We start from the raw sequence: 23134 nt of genomic DNA on the forward strand, positions 1-23134 counted from the left end.
CCATCCCACCCGCTCTATCAAAGGCGGTTCGAACCCGGGGATGAGCGCTGGCATGGGGGGCTGTGACGGGCGCAAACGGCCAAGGTGCCAAACAGCAAAAGGTATCCCACAACCAGGGGCCATCGCTCACATGGCCTCCTCAGACCCCGTGCCTCCAGGCAGGCCTCCCCTGAGGAAGGCCGCCCCCCTGCAATAAACATAATAGCACGACATACACACGTCATTCATTCACAAACACACCCCTGTTTCTAATACTTTATAAACCACTTGATATGTCTCATGAGAACATCCTTGTGCTTTGTAAGTCAAATCCTGAACCTTCTACATGAGAAGCACTGAGATCTATGCTAATCGGTTTGTCGCCGTGCTATCTGTGACCGTTTTGAGCAAACTCGTCAGTGTGCTACCTGTGGCCATCTACCTGTTCTCCTGCAACATACTGCTCGGCCTGCTGAATCCAACTGTTTGTTGGTCAAGGTAAGGCCATGTATCCTAGTCATATTTTGTTCATTTTTACATTTCAATCTATTTGCTATTACAGTACCCAATAGAGCTATGGTCATTGGTCTCATTGCTATTGACTTGAGTTTCAATTGTTATGCTATCAATAGATCTATTTATTTTCATCTGCGTCAATCGTCATCGAATTGCATCCTTCGGGGGTCCAGTCTACAATGTAAGCATGGTTCCTTTTCGTGCAAGACAAAACAGAAATTTCTGTAACTTATGCAAATACTAAGCCGCACATGATGAACTGGTATAGTTCCGGCGACCAAAACAAACCTTGCATTGAGCATGGTATGGTTCATTTACTTTGACATTTTTATTCATCAAGGTTTTATAATATTTACTTTTCAGAATTTTCAACAATGCCTGCCTGTTCGATTAGCGGTTGCCCTTCGAAGACCCATGCTAAATCTGAAGGCACTACAATGCATGTATTCCTGAAAACTGTTGATCGAATAAGAGAATGGGTCAGACATTGCGGATATCCACTGGATGAGCTGGAAAGTAGAGTCCAACAAGTCTTTGAGGACAAGAGGGGTGATCGATACCGCATCTGCAGCCGGCACTTTCCCTCGAACATGTACACCACATCTTGGGTAACAAAGAAGAACAAACGGCGATCGACACGAAAATTGCTCGCAAACGCTATTCCCACTCTTTTCATCCACAATCCGCCACTGGTGAGTGAAGTGTTCGTTTTTAGCTTTAGGCTTTGCGGTAGTGTGTAGGTAGCCGAATGGATTAATTGATATTTTAGGTGTTGTTTCCAATTTGTAATACTTTCGACATTGATATGAGTGTATAGCTTTTTGAATAATTACATTTATCAATATATTATTTTTAGATTTCATAACCCACAAACGAAATCTATATATGGGCACAGGGAACTGTGCTATATTGCGCATTACTCAAGTATTCTGTCTCCTTACATGGCAATTTTAAATATTGGCATTTCATTATCAAACAATAATTTACCTTTACAACTTCTTGACTATCCCCTGAATCTGAAGCAAGAACATTCTACTTCCGTCACATGCTCGCAGTTATCAACCACTTCTAGCGCGTATCAGGTAATCATACTTGGCTATTCCGCTACAGACTTGTTTTATGCATGTCAAGTAATAGTTTGTATGTATCGTGTGATTATTTTACCAATTGTTTGGTTAGTGCTTTCCAATTGATATACACCTTAGTTGTCGTCCCCTGGTGTTTATTTTCAGTTATAATTAGTGTTATCCATACTAATGCAAGTACTGTCTTTCAGGGAGATGCTGAAGCGTCCACCACATTGACAACAGCCCTAGATGTTCAGCAGCCCGAGGTATGGATACTGACAGCTCAACTGACCGTGATCATCAGGACTGGAACACTTGTTGTTTGATTGTTCTACACCATGTTTCATTTGTGGTTGGCCGTTGATATGTACCTGTGCAGTCGACCCCAAGCGTGTGTTGCGTTTTCAATATTGTAATCCTTACTAATGCAAATACTATGTTTCAGGCAGTTGTTGTATCGTCAACCAACGCACTTGATGCGGAGCCCGACATTCAAGTAATTCCGGTGGAAGCGGGACCATGCGGATACGAATCGGCGCAACAGCTTTCGGAAGTGCGCACCACATTGACAACAGCCCTAGATATTCTTCAGCAGCATGAGGTATGGATACTGACAGCTCCATCGAGCGTGATCATATAACGTGATTCCATTTGCTATACTTTCTTCCCTATTAACGCAAGTACTGTGTTTCAGGGAGATGATGGAGCTTCCACTACAATCACAAGATCCCATTTAGATGATGCAGATGTAAAGAAATCGGAGAAATAAGTCGATAAAATCAGATCATTTTTAAATATTCCTCGATTCTTTTAGACAATGCAACATTTGTGGTTATCTCTTTATATGTACCTGTGCCGTCGACCCCAAGTGTGTTACGTTTACGATATTGAAGACCAATGCTAACGCAAGTACTGTGTTTCAGGGAGTTGCTGATGCCTCCTCTTCAATACAATCATTCGTGGCAGTCCATGTAGAGCCAGAGGTATGGATGCTGACATCTCCATCGAACTAGGTCATCAGAGCTCGAATATTTGTCGTTTGATTGTTCCACACAATGTTTAAATCGTGTTTGGCTATTGAGATGTACATGCGTGTTCGTCCTCACGTGCGTTTACGCTAACAATATTTTGATACACAGTAATGAAAATACTATGTTTCAGGGAGTCGATGGAGCCTCATTCCGTGCTGTTTATGCGGATACAGAAAATATAGTCGTTGCAGCGCAAGAGGAAGGGGAGACGTGCGGATACGTATCGGAGCAACAGCGTTCAGATGTTGAAGGTCGAGTCAAAAAAGTTGCAAAGAAAAGAAAACAAAATAAGGTTAGTTACAAACAGTTCATAACTTTAGAAATTGTTTTGTGCTGGGGACTATTTTTTGTTTTTTTCCAGTCAATTGTACTATACTTTATCTTGTGTTTAAACTGAACATCCCTTTTCCAATCTGTCCTCTAGTTACCCGTGGGTCTACGAACTATACATACACAGACAGTGAAGCAAATGAGAGATGTTGCTTGCCAGACCATTTACACTATGGAGGAACTATTAATTCAGACACGGCATGTTGAGACTCGGGATGCTCATGTCCAATAGCCAGAACATGAAATTAATGTGTCCAGAGAATCCAGCAAAGTTTTATTGGACCATTGCTACAGTACGACCGCACCGCCGCAACAACATGATACTGGATGTATTGAAGATAGCTCTGAAGTAGTCACAGATCAATTCACACAATCTACACCCGCCAAAAAATTGGAACCAAAAAAGCTGTCGACATTGTTGTGTTCTCCCATCAATGTTGAGGTAGCAGATGTTGAAATGACAGAGAATGAAACAGCAGCAGCATTCACTGACGCATCAGAACTTGATAGCAGCGATATTCCTTTCAAATGTGGTGATATATCCTCAACGTCACAGGCCGAAACAACTTTGACACAGGATGACAGTCTAATGAAAGAGGGCAAATACATAGTATTCGACAGTTGTTTGATGGATATTTTAAGTATGCTGAAATGTGGGCATTCCGTCAGAGGGAAAGTATGTGGGAAGCCATTGATTCATGTGACTCGTCAAAAACAAGGCAGTAACGTCACAATACATGCCGCCTGTAGATTACATCATACGTTCTCATGGTCTGCACAACCGATGCTGGGGAAACTGCCAGCAGGCAATCTTCTGTGTGCAGCTGCATCGCTTTTTAGTGGCTCCAGTTTTAGAAAGTTAAAGTCTTTCTTTCAGGTTGTGGGACTCCATTTCATTTAAAAAACGCAGTACTACAAATTCCAACATGATTATCTGTTTCCGGCCATTAGTGATGCTTGGAAAATTGAACAATTGTCTCTAGCAAGTACATTCGAAGGCAAACGATTCATGCTAGCTGGCGATGGACAGTGCGACAGCCCTGGATTTTCTGCCAAGTACTGCACCTACCACTTTCAGGACATGGATAGTAAGAAAATTGTGAGTTTGGTGGTCGTGCAGGTAACACAATGTACATCCTCAGTGGCCATGGAGAAACTAGGATTTATAAAATCAGTGGAATATCTACAATCGAGGGGAATGCACATCGACCTCATAGCCACGGACTGACACATTTCAATTGCCAAGACAATGAGAGAGCAGTTCACACATATTAAACATCAATTTGACATATGGCATCTTGCTAAATCAATCAATAAGAAAATCTTGGCTGCCGGGGGAAAAAAAGATTTGGAAAGTATTTCAGAGTGGTCCCTGTCTATCAGCAACCATCTTTGGTGGAGCTCCAAAACTTGTGAAGGGTCAGTGGTAATACTACTTGATAAATGGCGGTCACTGATGCACCACTGTACCAACGTGCACCGCTGGTCAGAAAACCTACATTTCCATCAATGTGAACATGGCCCTTTATCCCCAGTGGAGGCACGGAAGAAGAAGTGGTTGAATCCATCTTCACCGACACACAAAGCCATTGAGAAGATTGTTTTCGATAAAACTCTATCAAGAGATTTGAGGGGACTGACAGAATTCTGTCACACAGGAGGTTTGGAGGTGTTCCACAATATGTGCCTAAAGTACAGGCCAAAGCGCTTGCATTGCAGCATACAGGGCATGAGACATAGGACTCTACTTGCCGTCTTGGCCCATAACGAGAATCTCGGCCTTGAACAATCTAGGACTAAGGGTAATGTAAGGATGCCTCGCTACACTAAGGCCTTTTCAAAAAGAAGTAAGCAATGGGTGATCAAACCAGTCTATGAGGAGAGTTTGACTTTGTCAAAAGCCTTATTGTTGCTGTATTAGAGAAGCACAGATATGGAATTTTGAACGTTTCTGTGCAGAGCACTGATCCATTGCCACCCAACATTGCCACTGTGCCATGTCCACCCAAAGGAGAGCTGGTTGTGAAGTACAAATCCCGGTTTAAAGAATTGTAATACGATTGTCTTTTTGTAAATACATTTTATTGTACAGTGTGCATACAAAGTACGCTAACCCTAACCCCTACCTTCACCACCCTGGGTGCCGAACTATCTGGGTGTCATCTTTGAATTCTCTCTCTATTCACCTCATATTGCTGACCTTGTCTATATGTGTATGTATATATTTTTGTTGATGTAACTAATTTTCGCAATCTCTTATAAATGCTGGGCACTGTTAACCGAGGGGAGGCTTGCGTATTGCAAATAATAAAAACAAAAACAATAAATCTCACTTTCAACTCAACTCCTCGGGTACTTTATACTTTCCCTGACCTTCCCCAAAAAATTAAAAGTCTGAATAGTTATGGTTCTTTGGGGCTTCAAAGCTCGCAGACAAGGACAAAATTGGGGCCTTAGAACGCGCCAAGCGAGCCGTTGCATATGGGAGAGAAGCCAGTTCGCATTTGCACATTGAGGCGCACTACATAGATGGATTCGAAACTTCCAAGTTCTCACAGAAGGCTTTACTACGGGATGTTGCAAAGAAAGAATGTATGCTCATTTCTAGTGAAGGTCAGCGGCTTTGATTTTCAGCTCGCGCCCTGAAGAGGCCCACAACTCGCACTGGCAGTATAAGGTTCTATTGTTTTTTGACCTTGAGAGACAGGGACCATGCAGAAAGAACTTCATTTGAAGTGGGGTTTGGGGGGTGCAATAACGTTTGAGACGATAAGGCAGAAAATTCTTAAACTAGACCGAGTTTCTTGTTAGTTCAGTATACGAAAAATCGTTGTCAAGAGCACAGTGGGGATTTACGGACTGCATTACGCAGAGACACAATGGAAATTGCAAATATAATGTAAGTAACTCTTTAGACGCTTTTATACCGGAATGAAGAATTAATGAACGGATGCATGAATAAATGAATGAATGAAGAGCTTTGAAAAGGTTTGTGGGATCGTCCTTGTAGCAGGCACATGGGCATGCAGGTCCACATTCCACACGCATGTAGACAAAAAGTAGTTTCTCATTGTGTACTAACCTCGATTTATTTTGTTAGTTTTCGCATTGATTTTACCGAACATACTCCAGTGTACTATCCTTGAAAGCAAATGGTTTCAGCTCAGCCGTAATAAATAAAATGAATAATATTAATAAAGATCGGCTGGCGAGACTAATTATAAATTGTATGTTTTCAAAATAGGTATATCATTCCCTTTTGCCCCTGCCACCAGTTTCAGACACCGGCAGATGGATTTTTTAACGCCAGCTGCAGCATAATGTAAACAACTGCACCATTCTGATGATCTTATGGGACGATCGCCAAGGGCCCATATGCCCTTACGCGGTACTAGCGGCTAGAAGCAACATATCAACCTTTACGCTGGCCTAGTGCCTACTTGATGGAACAGCCTTGCGGTTCAACGTGCGACAAAAGTGCTTCTTTGAACGAAAACCAACACCCTGTGTACCATAAAGGAACAGCGCGTGACTCACGATAAACTTTTACGGATTTGCGGATAGAGATAAAAGAAAATAAATGTCTTTCGGAGTTCATATGGCAATTGCAGAATATTCTATAAACATTTAATGTCAAATAAATGTACTTTACCAAATTTACTGTGTTGCTGTTTGATTTTAAAGTACAGTTTCATATTCCGAGTTGTGGCGCTGTGTTGTGAGCTGATCTGTGTTGGTTTCCGGGTTCTGTGTGAAGTCGCGTAGACGACGACTGAGCGCGTTTGCCTACGCAGCACAGTAAAGTCACGGAGAGAGGCGGGGAATATGAATGTTTTGATAATGTCAGGCTCAGGGGCGGGGGATATCATTTAGTGCCGCAAAAGCAGGTCAGCCGGGGCGATGGGGGAAATGATAGGATCATCACAAAATGGCAGCTCCCTGGTGCGTGTTTTCGCGTGCGTTTAATGGACGAAAACTCGGGTAAGGTCCATAGGACATTTTTCTAAAATCGAGCGACTTAGGCTTAAAAACACATGCGACTCGTAGGGGCAATAACATTTTTTGACCAAACCATTCCTTTAATGACTTCAGGGATAAAATAGCTAATACCGTGCAAAAACAGTTGGACATTCTGCAAGATGATCTAGCTGAGGGCTTGCAAGAAATAAAACGGGATATAAACAAAATGGAAGAAAGGGTTGACACTAATGAAAGAGCAATACAAGAGCAGACAGAAGACGCAAGAAGATCCAACACAATGCTGGAGAGCCTGGCAACTGCGACCCACAACCTCGCGCTCCAGGCGTAAGACCTGGAAAATAGATCCAGGAGATTGAATATCCGACTCAAATCCCTCCTGAGGAGGTCCTGGACAAGGATCTCGAGGCAGTGGTCAGAAGCATTTTCGTAGACCTCTTGGGAGGCAGAAGACACCTTCATAGGGTGGGGCCTGGCAGGCAAGACGGCGAGGCCAAGGGATGTCTTACCAGCCCTTCATGAATAGACAATCACGGAAAAGAAAAAAACTCCTAAAAGCAAGAAAGATGAAACAGATAACCTACAATGGGGCAGAAATGTATCTTTTCCAAGACTTAGCTCAGTCAACTCTTAGCAAGAGGAAAATAACGGCTCCTGTCCTGTGCGTCGCAAGAGGCAAAGACGTCCGTTACAGATGGACGTTCTCATTTGGCTTACTATTCGACCGGCAGGGCAAGCAGCACAGAATCACGTCCTATAATGAGGGAGCAAGACTTCTGGGGATTGAAGATGAGGACAATATTCAAGGACACGTCCCAGGTGGGCATCACGGCAGTCGTAAACCCTGGGAATGGTCGACAGTGAGAACCGAACGAGCTAAGAGAGGGGGATACCATCCACATCTAAAAGGCCCCGCTGCAACAGGAGGAGGGAAATTATTCTGCAAAGAACTCTAAATGATCAAGCAGCAATGAGGGATACAGGGGCACATGAGCAGCCTAAGCCTGGGAAGGGCAAGCAACAACAGGGTCTATATAGGTGGTCCTGGAGAGAGGGAGGGGGGGGGAAAGAGGATCTTGGAATGGGTTCGGAGGAACCATCTGGGAGAAGTGAAGGGTTCAATCCTCGAGACACTGAATCGAGGTGGGCTAGAGGCTGGTTGAATCCACCTAGATGGGGGACGGGGTTGTAGGGGTTGGGAGAGGGAAAGGGTTCAGGGAGGGGGGGAGCAGGGGACGGGTCCTGACAATGGTCCATCGGAAGACCACGAATACAGAATCACCCACGTGACAATGGCTAGCGACAAGCTTATACTCATAACCCTTAATGTCAATGGGTTAAATTCCCCAGTCAAAAGAAAAAATATATATACAATAAAAATCAAAAAAGATTAATGAAAAGGGAACGTCCTGATTTAATAGCTTTCCAAGAAACCCACATTCACACTCAGGACAGGGACAGGATAAGGATTTGGGGTTCCAGCTAATCTATCAATCAACACACGCCAGCAAGAAAGGGGGGGGGGTACTCCTCATCGTGAGGAGTGACCTTGACCTTACAGTTACGGAAACCGACAAGGATGACCAAGGGAGATATCTAGCGATAATCCTAAAGGGGATGGGGGAGGGCTATACGGTAGCCACAATATACGCTCCCAATACAGGGCGCATTTATCCAAAAAGCCTTGAACAGATGGGAGACTTCAACCTGGTGTGGGACCACGCAGGGGACAGCAGCAAAAAGGGCCTAAACATACTGGGGAAACCCTTGTGGGAGCTCAAGGACAAAATATGAAATTTAGCCTTAGTATGGCAGGAGATAGAGGGCGATAAGGATGGGTACACTTTCTATTCACACGTCCACCGCTCAGACTCCAGGATAGACTACGTGTGGACATCTGGGGGTCTCGTGGATCAGATAAAAGAGATATAAGTGGGGACAAAAATACAGTCTGACCACGCCCCCATAAGACTAACAATAAAACGAAACCAAGGTCCCCCACGCCGATGGAACTGGCGATACCCTGCGTTCCTGTTTAAGGATGACAAGCTGACGCAAGACATCACGGAAGGGATAGTGGGCTTTTTGGAAAATAATAAAGGTGCGGATACATCGCAGCAGACAAGGTGGGAAGTGTTTTAAGCAACAATAAGGTGGAAAATTATAGCCTTAAAGGCTCGTAGAGACAGGGAAATGAGACTAGAGGAAACGAACTTGGAGGGGAAGCTCAAAGAGGCAATGACTCAGATGGGGCAGGGCGAGTGGGGAGGCACGGAGGGAATATAGGACAATAAGGGGCCAACTAGACCTAATACAGACTAGGGCGGCGCAGGCGCCCTATTATCCCTCAAACAGAAGTATTACATAAAAGCAAACAAATCAGATAGGTTACTAGCAAGGATGCTGAGGAGAGAGGAGAAGGCTAAAACTATATTTTTTTTAAAAAGGGGAAGGGGAATAACAAGAGCACTAATACCCACAACATTAAAAGAGTTTTTTAGATATTACACCGAGCTCTACAGCTCAGACAACCCGTTGCCACAAGCACAAGAAGGAAGCATAAAAGGTATTAGCCTCCGAGGTATAACAAAGCAAGAGAGGGAATCCCTAGAACAAGACATAACCATTGAGGAAATCCGGGCGACAGTAAAAGCATTGCCCTCCATTAAGACCCCAGGTCGGACAGATTCACCACAGAATTCTACAATACACATAGGGAAACCCTATTACCACACCTAGCCGCCGTATTGGGGGGCCATTACACAAACCATGGAAAAGGCGAAAGTTGTCCTTATCCCAAAAAAAGGGAAAAGATCCAACAGTGTACGGTTCATACCGGCCAATCACATTAACTAATGTTGATGCCAACATTTACACGAAGACATTAGTATTTAGACTTCACCAAAATCTCCCACAAATTGTTCAAAAACACCAGTCAGGTTACGTCAGGGGCTGACAAACCAGCAACACCACCAGATTGCGCACCTCATAGAAAAGGTCAATAAGAAAGAAATTCTGGCTCTTCTCATAGCCCTGGACACTGAGAAAGCTTTTGATAGGGTTGAGCGGTGGTTCTTGTTTGAAACAATGGAAAGGATGGGCTTCGGGGACACATTTGTGGCTAAGGTCAAAGCTAACTATCAACACCCTCTGCTGCAATTAGCCTTAAATGGCCAATTAATAGAACCAGTTAAAGTTCAGCGTGGCACAAAACAAGGATGCTCCTTGTCGCCCCCCCTGCTTTATGCAATACACTTAGATCCCCTCTTGGCATCAGTAAGAGCCAATAAGGAAATAGCAGGGGTGCCATTTGGGCGAAGAGAACATAAAATAGCCTTCTTTGTGGACACCTTACCATCAATAACTCACCCGGATAACCTCCCTAAGAGCAATAGACCATGGGATGCGAAAATTTGGGGCCGTTGCAGGGCTCAAAATGAATACACACAAGTCCAAAATATTAAATTTGACAATCCCAAAAGAAGTGGAGTCGGAACTCAAAAGGGGCTCCTCGTAGAGATGGGTCGAGAAAGCTATAACGTATCTAGGAATCAAACTAGTAAAAACAACAGAAGCATTTTACATGGCAAATTATGGACCCCTGCTATAATCCATTAAGAGCAAACTGATAGACTGGGGTCCTTTGTCCATAACATGGCTAGGTAGCATAAACTTGCTAAAGATGGTCATACTTCCCAATGTGTTATACTACTTCTCGGTGTTCCCAACGCAAGTACCTGCCTCCCTATTTAGAGCGATCCACAAACATACAAGTAGATTCGTCTGGAACAACAATAGACCGAGAATGATGATGCCTGGAAATAGAGGGGGGCTGGGGAAACCAGACTTTAAAGCTCATTACCTGGCTGTGCAAATAAGGGTGATTAGAGACTGGCAGAAGGGCGATCGGGACACGATTTGGGACGCCAATGGACAGGGCAGTGGCAGGTGAGAATTCGGAGGAGGTACTATGGAAGCCCAAGGCAGAGAGCTCGCCTAAAATGTATAGTAGCAAGATACTCTCGCTAGTATGGGATTCCGGGGACGAAGCTATTAAAACAGCTCATATTACTACCTTCCCGTCCCCATTAACACCGATTTTCCCCAACGCACAGTTTACCCCGGGATGGAGAGGCAAGACCTTTGGTAAATGGCAGGAGGGGGGGTGCCAAAAGAGCCGAGACATGTTCGAGGGATCAAAGGTAAAGTCTTTCAACCAACGTAAGGCAGACTTCGTGGTGGGAGAAGGGGAATGATTTAGATATACCCAAATAAGGCACTGGCTCCAGCATCTCCTTATGAAAGACGCGCCGATGCGTGATTTAACGAGCTTTAAGAAATACCTGACCACAGATCCCGGGGACAGGCGGGTCGTAGCGACAATATATGCACAAATAAAAAAAAGGGGGGGAAGATCCGGGCCAAAGGAGATACATTAAACAGTGGGAAGTGACCATAGGACTCCCAATAGAGGCAATAGACGTGGCAAAATTATGGGCGGACATACCCAAACTTATGAGGTCCCTCCAGATCCAGGAAATATGGGTAAAATTGACCCTACAGTGGCATATAACTCCAGTAAAACTCGTCATGTATCCCCGGGAATCCAAGCATTGCTGGAGGGAATGCGTGATGGAGGCAACATGGAACCACATGTGGTGGGATTGCCCCTGTATACAAGAGTACTGAGGGGGTGATACAGGAGGCAATAGAACAAATCTTGGAGGTAGAAGCAATAGAGGTTTGGCACTGATAAGCTTAGATGGCGCACTGTAAGAATTAACCTCGAAAGCGCAATGCAAAGTATAGGTCATCCTGATGGGGGCGCTAGCAATAGCACAAAAGTCGAAGTCGAAGGAACCCACGATGGAACATGAATGGGATGGAAAAATACGGAACTTCGCATCTTTCGAATGGTTAACCTACTCTCTGCAAGGCGACCATCAGAGCTACCTAAGAGACTGGTCGAGGGCACTGGAGTTCTTACAGTGTGGGCCGAAGGGTTCCTGGTGCCCAAAGAGGATGCACCTCTTAGGACTGGTGCGACCACCTCAGGCACCTCACGCCCAGAGTAGGAGGGGCCCTTGAAGGATCTTGACACGCACATGTCACACAAACTCTCCAACATTACGCAGGAGAAACTTGCAGGTGCAGAGTGCAGTACCAAGGACAAATTGCGGACTGGGCGGTCTGGGGGGTGGGGGGGTGTTCAATTAATGTGGAAATATATTGGTTAAAAATGCAACTAAAAAAGAAACAAACAATTACAAAAAAAGACCTTTGTCCTCTAAGAAAATCTGCAAGAGGAGGAGGTAAAGTGAGGCGAAAAAAAACATTTCCCATAGGCAAACATATTGCAGAAATGTAATGGAAACATGCTCAACGGATCTAAATCAACCTGGACGATAAGTAGAAATGTGGGTTTCATTATGCCAGAACATGCCATCAAAAGTGTTCAAGGCAAGGTTACAAGCCATGCCCAGTGCTCACTTTGCCAGGGCAACAGCAAAAAACCAACCCCAGAAACAGTGTCAATGGGCATAGAGGCCATGTCCAGTTTAAATGAGGGCGTGTTAGCTATGCCGTGCTTGGCTGATTGTCATGCATTGAACAGAGTGCGTTGAGCACAGATTTCACAAGGCAAGGCCACGGCATTTGTTTGCAGTGCCGGGAACCAGATTAAGGCAAGACCATGAACAGTGTGTTCACTGGGTACTGCCTACTGGGGCGCACCGACGCCACAGTCCATGCCCAGTGCCTTTTCAATACATGTCACAGGACATGAAATTTGGTTTCCTGTACTCGGGCCATCGCAAAGCGCCAGTGCCCACTGACATACTGAGGTGCCCAAGACTTGGCCATTCCTCAGGCACATTGCGTCTGTTTGAGGGGACTGGTTCATGGCCAAAGGGCATGGCCTAGGCACAGAGTCCACTGGGAATTGCTGCAGTATCCACTAGGGTTAAGGGGTCGTTTTTGATCATGCCACACGCACAGTTTTCACTGGGCAGCACGTAGACCATGTTCAGTGGGCCTGTTGGGTGCATTTGCTATGCACGGCATGGGAAGAGGCCATGCCACAGACGCAGTGTTCGCTGTGCATATCATTACAAAAAGAAGAAAAAAAATCAATGATAAAACGTTCAGTAAAGTTATGGTTCGCCTTCTGTCCTAGAAGACTTAGAAAATGGGCATCTTATGTCCCAAAGCAACCATAGCTCTGCTGCGGCATGCACGTCTCATGAAATCGCAAACATGCACGTACCTACAGTTCTAACAGTAAATTAGGAAGTAAAACAGATAAGGAAAAGCAGTACTGCATACCAATATTTTCCGTTTTACCTTGGATATTAAAGATACTTAACAAAAAAGCTATTTTCCTTGGCAAAGTTCAATGTATGATATCACAAGCAGTGAATGGTGATGGCAGAGTTACGTTGCTATGCCTCGGAAAGACAAAATGGCACATTCGGAAGCGTTTATGATTTGTGCTGCAACCATAATGTCCTTCATTAGAAAAAAGTCTGAATGTCTCTTATTGCAGAATGAGCCATAATAGAGCACCTTTGTAGTTATGGTCAAGTTCCCCGACCCACAAGAAGAGCACTTTGTGATGAGCCAATAGCCTAGAAATGTATGATGATTCAGCACTACGCTTTCCCAAAGGAAGTCTCCAAGTACCTGTTTTATTGAGCAGTGTTCGAAATTGCTCGGAGCCATTTAGCTCCTGCTTCTAGCCTAGCCCAGGGGGACCTGGTTAGCTTGAAACCAACCGCTACCAGGAGCTACTTCTGGCCCATCAGACCAACTGGTGCCTTCCAATTATTTCTAAGTGACAACTTTGAATATTTAAGAATGTTAATATAGATACAGTGTAACACAAAGTGTTATAAAACGTTCAAGTAGCATCCCCTGGTACACCTACGGTAGCTCCTGCCTACAGGGTGATACCTGACACCAAGGAGCTGGTTTTAGCTAATGCTCATCGAATCTTAATTTTGAACCCTGTTGGGGTGAGGGAAGTAGCATGCCAATCAGTCAGGAGAACACAAAATAAAGTGGGTGCTAAAAGTTACATTTCCTAAATAAAGATTTAAAAAAAAAAAAAAAAAAAGAACACACACACACGACAGGTTTACACTAAGCATGGATAGTTGGTTAGAGCTTGGTCCTATTTCACTGTGTTGTGTATTGGTGAAAATCTATACAGCAAAAAATACAATACATAAAATAAATATATATTGGAAGCTGTGTCTTTAGCCCACTGAGGACAGAAATGTGTTAATTGCAATCTGATTCTACATATATATATTTAAGGTTTGACAACAAAGACTAGCCGTCAATATCAGCCACCAATACTGTGGCAACACCCAATATCACAACAATAACTTGTTTATTAAAACACAAGTACAATTTTGAAACATGCAGTCACAATTTACGACAAATTTACTTTCAATTTAACCAAAAGAAAACCTTCACAATACAATGGAAATAGTTTTGCAACACACGTTCAAAGGACAGGCAATGCTTTGGGATTCTGGTTTTGGGAGGTAAGGGCATCAATGGGAAAATGTGTTTTTGGGCCTTCATTTCAAAGGCACGGTTGAGAAAAGGAACTCTAAGGGAAATCGTTTTTCAACACACATGAAAATGAGAAGCAATGCCTAAAAATTCTGGTCAGAGAAAATGAGAACAACGGGGAAATTTCTTTTTGGCAACACTCATACAGATGAGATGCAATGCTGATTTCAAATAAATGAGGGTGAATGGGAAATTCTGTTTTGTGCCCTTGACACAGACTTGAAAGATGGTGTTCTGTGGATTACTTCTTTTGGGATTCAGGACCACCACCCACCCTTCTGTACAGAAGTCAAGGGTTTCAGAAAACAGTCAACCAAGTCTTTATGGGCTATACCGGCTCTAACACACTGGGGCATGAGATTTGTTGGTTTCAAATTCTAACAGCATTTATCCCGTGACATTCTATATGGGAATTCATTGATTTACTTTAATCAAATGTGCTATGGGTCTACCCAGGGTCTCCTCCTTCCCCCACAATTTAATAGAACAGATTAAGGCAGGCAGTTCCCAACACAATTCAACAGAGAGGGTAGTTTTCTATGGGGGAAATAATATGAATGAGATTTAATACATTGTGCGAAGGGCCTACCCAGTTTCACCCCCCCTTTTTACCCACTAATGGAAAGGGATAAAGGCAGGTTGCTCCCTACGCAATTGATGGCTTTGGGATATCTACTTACATGGGTGCTCTCTGCTCAGGAAGCCAGCCATATTTTTAGGACCCTCTTTTGGCAGGCCGCTCACACCGGGCCTCTACCACAGCAAGGTCCCTCCATATAGGCTGCTCTCAGATAGGGTTCCCAGGTTTCCAGGCAAGGTTTACCCCGATGGCCATGGTAGCTCTCCTTGTCTCTCTGCTAGTTATTCCCCGCAAGAGTCCAGCAGCAGGCTATTTCCCGGAAAAAAGTCAAGAAGCCTTGTTCCGATACAAACCTGCACGGATGACACTCCAACTTTGTCATAATTCCCACAGTCAGGATTAGCTAGCTCGCTCCCTTCACCTCCCCCACAACACCCCCTGGCTGTTGATAGACCAGGAATTGAGAGGAGTGCATGATGTAGGCTGAGGGAGGAGAAAAGATACATCATTTCAAAATGACAGGGAGTTTCACATTTTGTGTTCTAAAAAATCTCATAATGTGACAACTCCCTTGGACTTTCAGATAATAACATGAATATAGGTATTTTTGACCTCTACATTTTATTGCGCGTCAACACTACTCATTTTATTTCAGTATGCCCTCACTGGGCGCAGCTACAGTTTTTTGCAGTTTACTGCTGCGCTGAAATAGCTAAAAATGGGACAATTTCCAATGTAAACCTTAATTTCATGATCTAGCCCTCTGCCAATTTTCCCCATTTCTCAGGTGTATGAAAGCGGCAGAATCATAATTTTCCCCATAACTTAGTTTGTGTACATCACACAAATGTAGTTTTTTTTACAGGGTCCCAATAGGACTTTCATTTTGTTTAATATAAGCCCGAATTGAGCTTGGTGGGACACCTGCTGCACTTTTTATTTAAGTAAACGTGTTAAATGTTTAATCAATAGCAGGGCATAACATGGCCCTAAGTTTCACATTCAGATCAGACCCAAACAGTTTCCATTTCCCTTAAAACATGTGAGCAGCCATCTGGTTTAGCCATGTTTATCTTAACTTGTTTTTCTCCTTGGCTTCAAATTGCCTTTGTTCAGAGCTAATGCACTTTTTATTTGAAGCCTGACCTTAAGGTCACTTCTGCAGGACATGTTATCAGTAACTCCTATACTTTCAATCTACTTCTTTGTATATCTTAGCATTTAACTTGACAACCAGACATTCTTCTCCTGGGGTCCTTAGCCAAAGGTCTTGAGTTCAGATTTTCAAAGGATCTTTGTTCAGAGCTAATGCACTTTTTATTTGAAACCTGACCTTAAAGGTCATTTCTGTTGGTTATGTTATCATTAATTCACCACAATTCAAATCAAACCAAAGGGCTGCGAGGTCAGGATCCAAACACACTACCCGGTTCAGTGGGGGATTTCAGCTCAGAGAGAACAAGTTGCATGGTTGATGTTCAGGAGTTGATGCTAGTCCCTACTCATCACATCTTCAGTTAGATCATTGGAGCTGATTAAACTGGATGTAACGTGTATATTGGGGCGCAACATTTCAAGTTTGCAAGCTACCAGCTTTCTGAAAAGCTAGCATATTACATTTGCCCACCGTATATCTGTAACTTTCAATGCTACAGCAGGGTCTGCTGTCCACAATATAATATTTTCTTTACATACTGTATAAACATAAATAAGTTAACTCTGTCCACACAGATATGCAATAGTTACATAAGGGAGCATAAGGGAGCAGTATTCAAATGTACACCAAACGAAATAGGCCTCTCTCTTACAAATCTCATTTTGCTGGGCTGAAATCAAGTCTCTTGTTACTGGATAAAAACAGTCTGCCATTCCACTTCATTTCCAAATCGAAAAGGCATTATCCTCCTTTTTAGGTTACAAATGCGCAACTATTTCTTTTCATCCCATGTGCACTGCTGCAGTTTTTAAATCTGTCCATGTGAAATGTATTTCTTTAATATAACAGTTGAAGCGACACAAGTATCCCTTCGGTACTGTCCGCGCATAGGCCATTATTTACCATGGGAAACTGATGTTCCATTTAATACTCCAAGTAGGCCTTCCCATTTAAATGTCAGTTCATTTGTGAAAAGTGTCTTTCTCCACTTGCACACTTGTCCATTTTAGTAGATTTCAACTAAACCCATTTCTTTCCATGTCAATAGGCCTTACGTTGGACAAAAGTGTTTTGGACTGGCCTGTATTTTCCAATGGATAGCACCAGCCAGCTTCACTCTTAAATACGGGCCTAGCCTAGCCTCTTTATTTCTGACATTCATGAGCTATATTTTACCCGACAGTTATGAATAGAATTAAAATGGCAAGTAACTTTTTATGGCCAGCTGGTAGCTTGCAAACTTGAAATGTTGCGCCCCAATATACACGTTACATCCAGTTTAATCAGCTCCAATGATCTAACTGAAGATGTGATGAGTAGGGACTAGCATCAGCTCCTGAACATCAACCATCATACAGTAAACAGAAGCTGCCTTTATGGGGCAAGGACATATTGTGTCTCAAATCCAACTTCCACATGAGATGCAACTACAACTTTGTATCTTTTATATATGACCTATTATGCTTTGAAGACCTTCAATATTTGTCCCAATTCTCTTTATGCACATTTTATAACACATAAGAATAAACAAAGGAAATGTACTGCACCTGTTGGGACAGTTAGCACCAAAATAATCAGCAGCTCCTATGCGACAAGCAGGAGCTACATAGCTCTCAACAATATTGACACTTGATCTCTTCCCATTAGATTTCATTTTCTGCTAAAACCACACTTTTTGGATGCATACAAGTCAGGCGCTATTGGTCAAATCTACATATTACTTTACAAAAGTATACATCTACAGAATATATTGCACAAGTGCACTGATTGGGGAGTCCACCTCCCCCTATACAAACACCTTGGCATGCCCCACTGATCAGAAAAATTAAGGCAAATAGATCCTTCCTGGAATAAATACTTCAGATTAATTTATCCTTTTAAACGATAATTCATCATTGTCACATCACAGCTAAGTCCATGCGATAACACTTCAACTTTCCGTCATTGGCCCTCAGTTTCACCAAAGTAAATATTTTTTTTATGCACAAGTGTGTCCTTATCTTACAGGAAAGTATATCCCAGCACTTGAAAGTTGATTGATCTTTCCCGTTGCACCAAGCATCTTTAGACACCAAAGCAATGCAAGCAGAAGCAGAGTGGAAACATTGTAATTAATTTGTATGCAAATCAAAAACACAGCAAAATCTTTTTTCCCCCCAAATAGAAACTGTCCTGTTTTTCACGTACTCCTAAAATCTCGGCCCCCCCGCCCCCCGAGTACACCATACAACTCAAATTGTAAAGACCTTGATTGCAGGCCATCAGAACATGGAAGGAGGGCTGCAACGGCACATATGTTCTGCTAGTTCCCTCTTAATTGCTATAGTCCAAAGGTTTACCTACATATCCTTGCAGTTTGTTTTAAGATTTAAAAAACGACCTAGCTTTGAATTTATGTGGATCCTACCATAACGTAAACATCCTGTGTACTCGTATGTAAAGCATTTGATTGAACAGGATGTTGTATATTCAATCAGAATTATACTTTACTGTGAAATAATTAAAGTTAGACAGACCAAAGTAAAAACACAATTCACCACTCTTCGGTAAGAATTTGCCAGGCCTGATTCATCTCTCTAATATTTTACTACAGCGGTACACAAAAATGCTGCATTTGATGCTCATTTTATGTTTTGGATCCAAATAACTTTTGGTGACAAATATTAGCACAATGTTGCTAATCAAATGGGTGTGCTTGCTAATCAAGAAAATGTCAATTAGCAAACTCTGCTGTTCAATTTTTGAAAACTAATTTATGCTTTGTAGCTGATAGAAACGTCTCTTTAAAAAGGGCCTTATCCAAACTTGACTGAATGTAGAGGCCTTTCCAAAAGTACAACCAGATTAAACAGATTTTAGAGCAGGTGTACTGACTGAAAGGAGGGCCTATATGGCAGAGCAGCATGGGGCCAGTTGGTGTTTTTACCTTTCCTGGGACTTTGAAAGAGAGAAAAAAGATGAATAACCACCCTCTGGCTTATTTTGCCATTTTTCCCTGAGAATAAATGACATTCTAGTAAGCATTAAACAGTGTTTTGGTAGCCTTGTTTAAAAGCTAGATCACTGAAAAGGGGATTCACATTCATTGAAATTATGTTTAATTAAAATTGATATACTAGGTAGCATCATCGTAAAAAGGACTCGCCTGCAATGCGAGTTATACAGAAGCTTTAGACGTCATAAACTGGGAAGCTTTTGACATCACAAATTGGCTACGACGTCCTTTAATCGCGAGGCATTTCTACACCTGCAATTTAAACGTGTACAAAATAACTAGAAAGTTCATCTAATTTTTTTGGGGGGGGTTGGAGTATAGTTAATAATAGGTTAGGTAGGGGGGTTTGGGCCCCCCACCAAAAAAAGATATCGATCAACTTTTCGTTATTTCATACACTATTAAATTGCAGGCGTAGAAATGCCTGGCGATGAAAGGACATAGAACCACGAATTGCAACGTGGAATAAGGAGTCATTTGATTAGTGTCTGCCATAGTGAATAAAGTTAGTGAAATCTATTCCTTAACAGAGGGGTAGAATTTTCAAGCTGCAAGCTAGTATAGTAGCCAGGTATAAAAAGTCACTTGCCCGCTCAGTTCTCTACCTACATGTACCACAGGTAGACAGTGCACCATTTCCTACTCACCAAGAGTCAATTATCATTCACCGATTGAAAATGAACAATTTGAGGCCTGTTTTATGAACACATGGAACGGGGGTGGGCGGGTGAACCAGATTTCTTGAAAACCTGGTGAGTTGGGCTCCACTGTCCCAACATTTCAAACAGAAATCCTAGGAACGCAAGCCTTTCCAATTATTTGCAATAAATCCAACATCATAAAAAATCAAATGTCTACGCGCAAGCAGAATCATTAATTTGTCGTAGTCAGTGTCTGACGTGTTCGATTTACATCACTCCAATAAATGATCAGGTGTTCTTTATATAGCATTTAAGGCAAAGAGCTTTACATAGAGCATATATACATACAACATCACACAACTGGACTTGGTACTCATTTATCGACTTCAGAAGGAGGAAAGGCGGAATTGGCCTTGCCGGGATTTCAACATGCAACAGGCAATCACGCACAGATCGCAGCAGCGAGCACTCAACCCGCTGACCTATCTTACCGGCTGGTGAACTACATTGTAAAGTAGGCATATTACTCTGATGCCAATGCTCGCAAATGATTTCAAAGAAAAACGAAATACGTTTTTATAAATTGTTTTTTATAAATTGTATTTTTGGTGTATTACAAACCTTTATACATTCATCACATTAAGATGCCCTACAAAAAAATATGCAACAAAAATCACTTTTAGAAACATGTACCAATTTGTCGCTAAAATCCAACATTTCTCATCTCAATACTCAAATGTTTTGTTCCAAACTTTATTCTGACAGCTGCACCGGGATTTGATATTAAGAAGGAGGAGACAGGTTTAAGACACACATAATTCTATACTGTAGATAGCCTGATTTGTTTTTTTAAACCATCAATGTCAATATGTGTCTATCAGGACAAAAATGTGCACTCTCCGCCAACCATTGACTAGTGATAATTGACTCTTGGCGTATTAAGAAACTGTGTGCTGTTTGTATGTGTAGAATTGCAATGGTGACTGACTTTTTATAACTGGCTAGTATCTTGCAAATTGAAATGTTTACCGCTGTCTACAAAGCAAAGAATCTAAGACCATTGTCTAGAAGTCATTCATATTTGTTTTTCTGTGTATGGATGTTTGTGTGAAGATGCAATGTAGGCTAGATGTTTCACAATAAATGAAAACTCTAGTGAGACAAAAGATGGCAGATTTCAGTGTATGCATTTTCAGTGCATTGCGAGGATATTTTTCAGTATTTTAAAAGTGACTGCCCAACATTGGAAGTTAGAGGACCACCTGCATTTCTTTGATTATTTAAAATAAAACCCCAAACCAGAAATATATACACACACCAAAGATATCTCTAATCACGACTAGTTTTAGAATTCACAGTCCAAGTTGACTTTGTGCCCTTTGCATCATGGATAAATCTCTGTCCTTAGCATATGTTTGTAGGTCTGCATTTCATAAGTCTGCATTTCATAAGTCCTTGCCCTCAGTTGAGGCTGGGGCCCACTCCATTGTAGGCTCATTGGGCACACACTCAATAGCTATGGGGATGGATTCCAACCTACCTTAGGGCAGATGGCACCGGCAGGACTACGCGTTGTACAATAGGGCATGATCTATTTGTGAGACTCACCTTTCACAATACGTTCAGTGGTGGAGAGCTTGCTCTGGAGCCGGGTCCCCGACATCCTCTCCTCGCTTGCTGTTCCCAGGAGGCTATTGATATCACTTATCCTTATAATCCAGACAGAAGCTGCGAAAAAAGGGGGCCTCTTGATGAAATCTGTTATGGGGCACCTATTTCTCCTTGTAGATGAGGGGGTCAATGCCCACAAAGATTTCTGAGGGGGCCGTCACAATTCTGATGTGTTGTTTCTTGCACCTTTGAGGGGGCTGCCACCGGTCTCTATGAGGATGGCTGCTGCTTGTCCTCCTGATGGAACTGTTGCTGTTATTTGAGAGTGAGCTATTATTGGTGTCTCTCTAGGGTCTGTCATTGGTCTCTCTCCAGGGGCTATAGTTTATCTACCTTTAGGTAGCTATCAATATTTCAATACCAGTTCTGTTGGAGGGGTGAAGTAGATTTCTCCAACAAGCTTTTTATGAGTCCCTCTGGGCGGATGTTAATTTCCTCTCCAGGGTATGTCAATTGATATTGGGGTAGGGAGTGTGGTGGTCACTCTCCGAATTATCCAAGGAAAGTATTGTATTGGTCTCTGTCGGATAGGTGGGGTCTGGCTACTACTTATTACTCTCTGAAAGACAGACAGTAATCTCTCAGGGTGGCGAGTTATGTCTCGACTATTTGTGAGACATATCTGGTCTCTGTGCAAAGGGTGAATGCTAATGCCCTTTTTAGCGTGGATTCTACGGATTTCTCATAGTAGGAGGTCACGGGGGGCAGAGGGTGCTGGATCTTGTCTTTCTACACTCTGTGCACTGAGAATAGTCACTCTAGCGAGACATCCTTATTTTTCCCGTTAGGAAGGGTGTCATTGGTCTCTTTTGGGGGGCTGCAACTACTGTCACTGAAGGCTTGCAACTGGTCTTTCTATATAGGTGCTGACACAGTTCCCACCAAGGTGCTGTTAATTGTAGCGAAGTGGCGCCGTTACTAAACTAAACGGTTTCTCTCTGTTGGTTTGCTTGCAATTCCTAGGGATGGCTGTTGCTTGTCCCTCTTTGGGTGCTACCGCTGGTCTCTAAGAGAGACTGTCTGCGATAGGTTTCTCTTTCTTGTGATAGCTCCTGAGGTATATCAGTGTGCGTGTGTAGGGGAGGTTATGTCAGGGGGAGCTGTCTCGGGGGAAAATCTATACCCAACAAGGGATCCCCTTGGGTATTGTGCCTGTGTGGGGGCCCGTCTCTTAGGAATATTAAATGAGGAGCGTCGCTTCTTGCAGGATATCACTGTTGGGCGGCGCTCTTTTCTAGGGGGTGTCAAGGGGGGGCGGAGGCGGCCCGCGGAGGCGGCTCTCAGGGAATCCTCCGTCCGTGCGCCCGGCTCGCGCCCTCTCCTCACACCGCTCGCTCCCGCCTCTGACAGAGCCAAGCGCGCTCCCAATCACTGATAGCACAACGGGGTGTACTGATCACTATGCGCATGAGCAGCACCACCTGGCATGTGTGACACACGGATAGTGTGTCTACAGAGCATGCGCTCCTCTGTTTAGCGCGGCCCCATGGTTGCTTGAACTTGCGCAAGCCTTAAAGTCACGTCCCGCGCTGCGCTCTAATACTGACAGGTCAAATTGTGAAACACGGCCAAGCAGATATAGAAAAAAGCCCAAGAGTTACTCCACCCA

At 43.2% G+C, this 23134-nt stretch overlaps 1 protein-coding gene across 1 annotated transcript in view; it reads right to left on the reverse strand.

Annotated features, from left to right (window-relative positions):
- Positions 1–22928, reverse strand: part of PPP3CC (protein phosphatase 3 catalytic subunit gamma) — a 1509833-nt gene extending 1486905 nt beyond the window's left edge. Inside the window, exon 1 of the mRNA XM_069617714.1 lies at positions 21463–22928. Coding sequence (XP_069473815.1) covers positions 21463–21517 — 55 coding nt within the window. The 5' untranslated portion in view covers positions 21518–22928. The remainder of the gene's footprint in view (positions 1–21462) is intronic.
- Between the last annotated feature and the right edge of the window lie 206 nt (positions 22929–23134).

Source organism: Ambystoma mexicanum, chromosome 10, assembly GCF_040938575.1.
Source record: "Ambystoma mexicanum isolate Mex_15411 chromosome 10, UKY_AmexF1_1, whole genome shotgun sequence".
Taxonomy (NCBI): Eukaryota; Metazoa; Chordata; class Amphibia; order Caudata; family Ambystomatidae; genus Ambystoma; species Ambystoma mexicanum.